The sequence below is a fragment of the Salminus brasiliensis genome, chromosome 2 (assembly GCF_030463535.1).
Source record: "Salminus brasiliensis chromosome 2, fSalBra1.hap2, whole genome shotgun sequence".
In the NCBI taxonomy this organism is placed as follows: domain Eukaryota; kingdom Metazoa; phylum Chordata; class Actinopteri; order Characiformes; family Bryconidae; genus Salminus; species Salminus brasiliensis.
Window position 1 is genome coordinate 32,539,858 of NC_132879.1, and position 9,139 is coordinate 32,548,996.

The 9,139-nt window shown below is 42.4% G+C and overlaps 1 protein-coding gene across 1 annotated transcript in view; it reads right to left on the reverse strand.

Moving 5' to 3' along the window:
• cspg4 (chondroitin sulfate proteoglycan 4) overlaps nucleotides 1-8,682 on the reverse strand; it is a 66,201-nt gene extending 57,519 nt beyond the window's left edge. Inside the window, exon 1 of the mRNA XM_072672411.1 lies at nucleotides 8,539-8,682. Coding sequence (XP_072528512.1) covers nucleotides 8,539-8,617 — 79 coding nt within the window. The 5' untranslated portion in view covers nucleotides 8,618-8,682. The remainder of the gene's footprint in view (nucleotides 1-8,538) is intronic.
• Nucleotides 8,683-9,139: the final 457 nt, after the last annotated feature.

A 9,139-nucleotide genomic window follows, 5' to 3' on the forward strand; every position in this document is an offset into this window, starting at 1 on the left:
TCACACAAACCCACACACTCACACACACATATTTCCATCAAGCGAAATCCCTGGTTATTATTATCCTCAGCACCATAAATCTAGAATACACACACAGCATCACTCCTAGTACTCATATATCCTCTTTTAATTAACTCTGTAGCTATATCTAGAGGCCTCTTCCACATGCTCAGTGCTGCCTCCTCCACTACTGATGGCCACAACTGCTCTCCTTAAGTGTCTTCAGCTTTGCTTATGTTCCAGTAGTGGACAGACATGATGACTCTATAACTGTGGTGTCGCATGCTTTGGTCAGCCATACAGCACTTAGATCGAGTGCCAATAACCAACACGAAAACGACACTCTCTATCACGCAATGCTTCTAGCATGGGGAAGGTGAAGGGTAGAACCCGCTTCCCCCCAGGCGAAGCTTTAGCACATCTTTTCTAACTGCCTCAAATGCAAGGCATTGTTCTAGCTCCTGGGACGCTATGAATCCATCAGCTTGGTTATTATCATTCCAATGCCAGAGACAGCAGGGATTGGTCGAGTAATTGGTTGAGTTTATTTGTGAAAGACGACAAAAAAAAGATTAAATAAAGGGTGAAAAACTGTGTATCAGTTCTACACACGTTCAAATGACTGTACTCTTGCGTTCAGTGCGTGAAGGACATGAGTCTTCATCTGGGTCTGGGAAACCTGTCATAAGGGCACGTGTACACTATGATCTTCGACTTCCTAGTAGTTATTCCCACTCTGTTCCTAAAGGGACCGAACATGTCATTATCATCATGGTGGTTTGAAACATGAACACAAATGCAGACCAACCAGGAGGCAGTTCTGCTGAACTGTTCACAATAGAGACGCAGATGAAGATGTCAGGATTCATCGGCAATGCTCAACATAAATGATTCAAAAGATTTTACTTATTGTCTATTTTCTGTATTGAAGAAGATGCACGGCTGATGCCTGCTGTGCACCAGTTATTATTAGACAGCACCAGTTGTTGTACGCACTTTAACAACCGGGCCCATTTGCATCTAAGTCACTTTTCGTCTCCTTCTTCCTGCAGCACTACTGAATAAGGTTGTCATTCTCGCATTCCCGGCTGTGCTGTTGTTGAACTCGACTGTACTAAGCTCTAAAATCAGGCCTGACAGCCGTGTTTAGTCTGAGTAGAAACGTAGTCAGGGAGTGCCACACCCAGTGTCTTTCTCTCGGTCTATTTTCCCTCTCTCTCTCTCTATCTCGCTCTCTCTGACTGCGACCCATCCAGCAGTGTTCCTTAAGGCATGTGGGAAAAGCCAGAGATAAAGAGCTTTTACTGACACGGCTATGGAACATGAGAGACTCCACACATCTGTTTCTGTATTGTTTCCAGTTCAGCAAAGAATCCTCTCTCTCCCTCTTTCTTGTCTCTGTCTCTCTCTCTCTCTCTGATCTCTGTGCGTCACACCCTCAGAAGGAAAACTCTCCACATGACTGTTTCCAATGAGAGCTATTAAAAATGGATGTCCTGGGATAAAGAGTGCTTCACAGTAGTTTTTCACTTTTAAAGTAAACAAACAGGAATGGAGAAAAGAGAACAGGCCCTTTTTTGTTCTTTCCGCCCCTTCATCTCTTTTATGAGCGAGCACTTCGCACACCAGCCACACCCATATCCAAAACCGTTAACAGTACTCTGCCTCTGTTCTGAACAGCAACAGGCCTAAAAAAAATAAGATCAATGGGATGCATTCTCAAAGCTTAGCTGAAGCGTAACTTTATTGAAGTTAATATCTGACCTCAGGGTTGGTGTAGGGGTTAGAACAACACACAGTGACATATGGTCTGGTCCACCTCCACAAAAGTTACAACTATGTGGCTCTTTGTGTGCGCTGTTGGCTGTGCTTGGATTTGAGTCAATGTGTGTGTGTGTGTGTGTGTGTGTGTGTGTGTGTGTATGTGTGTGTCTGGGGGCTTATTTAAAACCTTGGACATAAATATAATCTGATCTGTTTTGACAGTGAGCTAGTTCAGGGTCCAGTGTGAGAAAGACTGCTCCTGCCATGTCGCATCTATATCCAGAAACTACCCCTGAGCACAGGGTAAAACTCTCTCTCTCTCTCTATCTCTCTCTCTCTCTCTCTCTCTCTCTCTCTCTCTTTCTCTGTAGTTGGTCAGCCAAGGCATGTTTGGTGTCTGAAGTTCTAGGTAATGCAAGCTTAACTCCTTAAACAGCCTATCGGCCGCTGGCAGGCAATATGTGTTATTACAAACCTCTATTACCATAGAATAGCCCCACCAGTTTGTACAGAAGTCTGATACTGATCACTGATGTTAAGATAACAATAAAATTCCTGTTCAGCAAATGATTGTTTTTGTATTAATGTCCAGCATAATCACACTTAGCACTAGAATATGGTAACTTGCTCTTACAGCGGTCAACACTGTGACCAGGCACTCAAACACTGCATAAAATACAACTGCATACATAATAAAATGTAGCCCGTGGGGAATAACTACAGCCTCGCGGTGAGTGAAAGGGGTGCAGAGACACATCCAATATGCAAACAGATGATGCCAGAGGTCAACTGGAAAGTTTCAAGAAATGCATATAGGAACACTGTTCAAAGCCCCTAGTGTGCAAGACTGAAAAGCCCTGTAGCGCCTGTCCGAGTGCTTTAGTACACCATGTGCAAACGCTTAATCAACCAGTCATGTTATCTAATACTAAATGTCTCGTTTGAGTAACACAGAGAATCCTGTTGGTACAAAATCAGAGTGAAATCAGTTTTTGCTTGTTCATGCAAAAAAAAATCTCATTTCCTTATTTCAGTGACTCAAAATCCCAAATGAAGGATATGTAGTCCTTCCTCAAACCAGTTTCTCGGCTGTGTAATCTCAAAGTAATCTCAAATAGACATGCCCATGAGGTTTCGGAATCTGTATGACGTACAGTTAACTATAAACACAGACCAAATTAAAGACTGCAATGACTATTCATTTTAGCTCTGTTGTGTAGCGTTGTCCATTTTTAGAGATCAAAGTGCGTCCCACAGCATCAGAAACCATGGAAACAACACTGTCATTGCATTTGACACACCCCTTCACAGTTTGAGGCACCTTCTTGATGTTGTTGGATGGTATAAGCTAAAGATGTATTTAACAGTACAGTAACAGTAATTAAAAAGAGCACAATATATTGCCTTGTTTAAAGTATTGCAATACATAATATATACGTACGTAATATATTAAATTGTAACCCCAGGATCACGATACGATCATATCATCAGGTTCTTGACCATACACAGCCCTAGCAACTACCCTTAAACAGCCTGTGACCCGCCGGCAGGTCAAAGGTGTTATTACAAACTTCTGTTACCAAAGAAAAGCCCCACCAGTTTGTACAGAAGTCCCTGTAGTTACTGAGTAATACACTTTAGTGTGTAATTAGCCTTTCTGCATTAAGGGGTTAGTAGCATTACTAATGCTTGATGAGGAGGTTAATATGTAATGTGTGATTTAGATTTCTCTCTACTGGCAGTGTTTTGCTTTAAAATGATGTATTGGATGCACACATCTGCGGCGTCTCTTGTTTGGATCATTTGAGCATCCATGCTCACCCTCAACTGTGTGTGCCGGCTCCAACTTTCACCGGCAAGAAATGATTCCGTGGTGTTCAATTTTGCACACGCAGCATAAGGGAGCATGTGGTGTGCGATTAGTAAAGATAAATGTTTGGCTGTGCGTGTGACTGGTCCTGGCCTTCTGTTCAGTAGGACTGTGTGTGTAATTTACACATTAACATGCTTCTTTCTCCCTAGCTCCTTTTAGATTCCGCTGAGATGAAGCGACTAATCTGGTCAATTTCCAAATGCAAATATTTTGTTTATAAATCCAATGTGCCGAGAGCTCCACTAACACTATTTAACCTGCCAGCTACAAAGTCAACTCTCTCTCTCTCTCTCTTTCTCCTACCTTCACACGCTCCTTGTATAGCCTCAAAAACTCGCCTGCCGAGGACCTGTTTGTGTGGAGTGTTTCTACGGTGACATAGCGAAGGAGAGGGAAGCAAGAGGAGATGGAGTAGCTGGCCGCAGCACATAGAGATATTTAAAGCAACACTATGTAGCATTCTCACCTTAAAATCAAAGCAGCTTCAGAATCACGTAGACGCTCCACTGAGTGTAACAGGGGTTACTAATGAAGGAGTTGCTACTCCAGGCTCAGAACGCTGCTACAGCACTGTGTAACTTTGATGAAGTGAGCAGGACATATTAGTGTAAAATCCTGTAATGTTACTCCACCGCCTTAGTTTTGTTCTTTCACTTCAGTTTGTCAGAAATGCATGTGTAAAGTGTGCCTTTTAATGATGGAGCAAAGTGCAGATTACACTTCCAAACTGTAGGGGGGTGGGGCTGTGAGCAAGAAATGCCCATTCTCGCATAATGCTGCTTTAATATGTGGTACTGGAATAAATGTACAAGTTACAGGTCGCTTTGTGTCCATGAGATATAGTCATCAGGACTGTAAAATGTGATGTGATATAGAAACATATAGTCATTGTACAAACTAAAACTATATGCAGTATTATATGAAGTGTGCACTCCGCTGAATGCAGCTGCTATAAATCATATAATAACCCATAAAGAAATGTAAATGCCCCAAGCAAAAGAAAACAAGCCAGACCTTAAATGAAACTAAAAAGATTAAGACAAAAATACACAAAAACACAAAAAACAAATGGATACGAACAAAACAGTGAGTGGGAAACTCAGACTACGGCCCACCAGTGGGCCGAAAGTGTTATTACAAACTTCTATTACCAAAGAATAGCCCCACCAGTTTGTACAGACATGCCTGTAGTTACTGTAGAGTAATACACCTTAGTGTGTGATAAGTAGCATTTGATGTGTTAAAGGATTGATTTGTTGCTCTATGTAAAGAGCTGGAGAAGGAACTGCAGGCTGTCTACTAATTAAGTGGATTCGTAGTTCATTACTGTGACATAGTAACTAGCTGCTTGTAAGGAACTATAATTCGGAGGAAGGAAATGCTAACATTACAGCATATTAAATGCTATGTCCATGGCTTAGTTTGTTTATTTCTTACTTTATATATTTTCCAAACTGTTGTATAAAAGCAATAGGACACTCAAGGTCAGGAGTTATCGTGAAACTGGCCTTTGGCTCGTTTCTGCTTCATCACAGCCTGCTTTTTTTCATGATAACATATTAAGAAAATCATCACATCTTATGTGAATACAACTACCCTCATCTTATTATACATGTCCATGTAACCACATAAGAGAAAATACGCTGTTACAGCTATTAAGATTCTTGTGCAAGTATACACATCTGTAATTACACAAACTGTACTGCTGTCTGTATCATGTGGTTACATTGTTATTACGTGCTAATATGTTACAAACTACACAGTTATTAAAGTTATTAATATGAAGTGAAACTTGAGTTTCTCATAGCTGTTTATTCCTCACACCTCTGACTCTTGGTGACTGCTCGTTGATGGAGTATTAAAACCGAGTTATGCTAATGTCCACACGTCTGGCCTGCAGCTTCTGTCTGCCTGCAGACGGACACACCCTCGCTGTCTCTGTTTAATATGGCTACACACACCATGGGTGAGCTGAGTTGAAACTACTGGTCTCTCAGGGCTGATGAAGAGATTTCTCTCTATCGCACACACTTACACACACACACACACACACTTTCTCCGTAGGTGGTGCAGTAAAGAGGTATAAACAGCTGAGAGGAAGTGAGGTCATTGAGAAGCATTCCAGGTGCTTTATGAAGTGTTCTATAGTTCCGCTGACAGCTCAGGAAGGGTGGAAAGCCTCAGACACACAGTTTGAAAATGGAAAGATAAGTCTGCATGTATGTAGTGACTAAACCAGGATTACTGTAGTTATATGTTTTGCTTATCTCTAATGGTCCATCTAGAGTGCATTATTTTAGCACATGTTCTAGCTGCGGTTCTAGAATGTGGCCGCTACACAGCTTCAGCTTAATCGCCATCTGTAAACCAGCAGGCTGTATGTGCATGACTCATTTATGATAACACAGATCGCGGATGTCATTGCATTGCTGCGTTTGATATACACTGTACACTGTAAGCTGCGGGAAAGCTAATCAGCAGATGGATTTGATGAACCTGTAGAATTAAAGTGGACGATTATATTCAAGGTTGAACATTCAAATCCAATGGGTGGCACCTTATTAACCAAGGCAAATCTCACCAGCAGAACCATACTTGCAAAAGGGTTAAGGACCAATTGCGTGACTTAAAGCTTTGCCACATTTGTTCAGTACAGAAGTTCGGGACTTCTGTACAAACTGGTGAGGCTATTATTTGGTAATAGAAGTTTGTAATAACACTTTCGGCCTACCGGCAGGCCCTAAGCTCTTTAAGGGGTTAACTAAAGGTATTGAAGGTGAGGTTATCACTGCAGACACTTGAGCAGTACCAACCCAATGACAGTTTGGTGTGTCTTTTTCAGTATTTCAGTATTTTTTATCCAATGAAAGAACCTCTTTTGATGCCTTCACTTTTAAGAATATAGTAAAGTCATAGTAAAACTGCTATGAAGCATGTTGTGGGTGGGGTGTGGAACAGTCTCTTTTCCAGAGACTACTTAGAACTATTCAGAAACTTTCCTGAGACTAATATGTAAGTTGTGTGGATATAAAAATTAGGAATTTATGTGTGACCCTACATATGGACGATCTTAGTTTAAGGAGTGAATGCATTAGCATGGTCCTTCCAGCTAGACTGTCAGGGTGTACTGACCTTTGGTTAGGATTAAAGCATAGTATATTTTATCTGCTTTCCCCCTCGATGAAATTATATTCAAAAAATGAACTAAATCGGACACTAAGCGGGTCTCATTAAAATGACAGCGGAGACTCCCCTCTCTCCCTCTGCTCCACACTTTCTCTCAGCGCTTTGATCCACTCCCACTCTAATGATCCAAAGCCTGACTTCAGATCTCAATAAAGGCCACTTTAATACCCATTTAACTTCCCTTTTAATTAACACGCAGCGTTCAGAGTGGCTGTGAAGATGGGCGAGGGCGAGGGCGAGGCAGAGACAAAGGCGCTGGAGCAGCTGTGGAGGGCTGAGAGCGACCCGTGCCAGAGCGAAGTGTGTGTACTGATCTGTGCTCCTCAAAGCCTCTCTTCATTCAGCCCGGACGCTTCAGCTCAGAGCTGCTGGCCACGATGGAGTTCCCACCCCGAGCCGCCGGATACCAAACCCCCTACACACACGCGCTCAAACTGCTGGGCGGAAATGCATTTAATGGAGGGGGAGGTACAGAGTGAGAGAGAGAGGGGAATTGCAGCTGAATAGCACTGTGGGACTATTATAAACTAGCTACCTCTTTTCCCCCCTCCCTTTTTCTTCTTCCTACTACCTCTCTCTTTTTCTTGCCATCCCTCCTCATTCTTTTTTCCATTCCATCTCTCTCTCTCTGTATCCCTCTCTCTATCTCTATTTCCTCTCCCCTTTCTCTGTACCCCTCTACCCGTTCCTCTCTACTTCTATCACTCTCACCCCCTTTCTCTCCCTCTCTCTGTCTCGCGCACATTCTTTGTATGTGTCCATCTAGAACACTTCTCTTTCTCTTTCACTCCCTATCTATCTATCTATCTATCTATCTATCTATCTATCTATCTATCTATCTGTCTCATATCTATCTATCTATCTATCTATCTATCTATCTATCTATCTGTCTGTCTGTCTGTCTGTCTGTCTATCTCTCTATCTGTCTATTTATCTATCTCCTTGAATCACACTTTTTATCGCTTTCTCTCTCTGGGCAGAATTTAGAAGTCAAGGCTGAATGAGTCTTTCTTCTGGCACCTTGACTCCACCTCAAACGGCAAAGCATGCACACCTACTTGTCACACACACACACACACACACACACACACACACACACAAACATACTTACAGACAACCTACTTACAGACACCAAAACCTACCTATAGATTTTTGCACAATTTATGTACACCTTGTTTTTAACACCTTACACCCTTCATTCGTAGAACTAGATAACTTACAGTAACTAACAGTTTTACATTAACCCAAAATAACTCATAATTCAAGCCAATAACATTAAACAATAAATCTATACTGATTAATAGTTTAAGCTGGAACACTCTGTAATGCACTACCTACACTCTATGTTAAGTGCATCCCCTTACAGTTTAAGGACCCCCAGGCTTTTCCACTCTTATAACTACGTAATGTACACATCAGCTTCAGAGTTGTTACTGAATAATTAGCTTTAATATTTCTAACAGAAAAAAAAACACACACACACAGAGACTGCTGTCTGTACTCCATTCATACTTCACATGACTCAGCCGCCTCACAGCCACATTTTGAAAGGTCAGAATGTGCAGATGCCAAAGCATTCCGTGCAAAGCAGCGACTCTGCAGCAGAGAGAAGTTTGCAAAGTTCCACACTACAGTTTCAGAAGCAGTCTCAGTGTTGTCCCAGTGGCTCTGAGTAGAGGTCATGTGTGGAGTATGGTCTAGTTGAGCTCTCTTACCTCCGTGGCTAGTCTGGAGGAGGCAGAACAGGGGCAGTAGAGCACACAGAAGCAGTCGCAGCGCCCTCATGTTGTCCATGCAGTTCCCGCTCTCAGCGTCTAGCTCTCCATTCACTGAGCTCGCCTGCGTTTACACAGCCTGCAAGCTGCTCTGGGTGTTCTCATGGAGGGGGCGGATCAGCCAGGCCCCAAAAGTGACACCCTGTACCCCCCCAAAATTGTCCTGAGGACCCACCCACCGCCCCTACTGCACACACCCCTCATACACACACAGCCCTGCCCTGCAACGCCCAAGGAGAAGAAGCTGAGCTACTTTTTCCTTTCTTCTCTGTCTCTCTTTCAAAACAGTCAGTATATCACCCAGACCTTTATAAGAGAAGCAGTATGACATTATTAACTTTTAGCTTTATTGATTCATTTTGCAAGAATTTTTATGATTAGAATAGTTCTGTTAGTTCAAGAGCTTTTTTTAAAAGTTTTAAGTAATCATTTTTATTAGTTGGGAGCACAAGCTCTTCTCCAGTGATCTGCTGAGCTCCTAACAGAGTCCAGACTCATTACTCATATGTGGAACTTGGTGTGCTCTCCCTCAATCCATCTT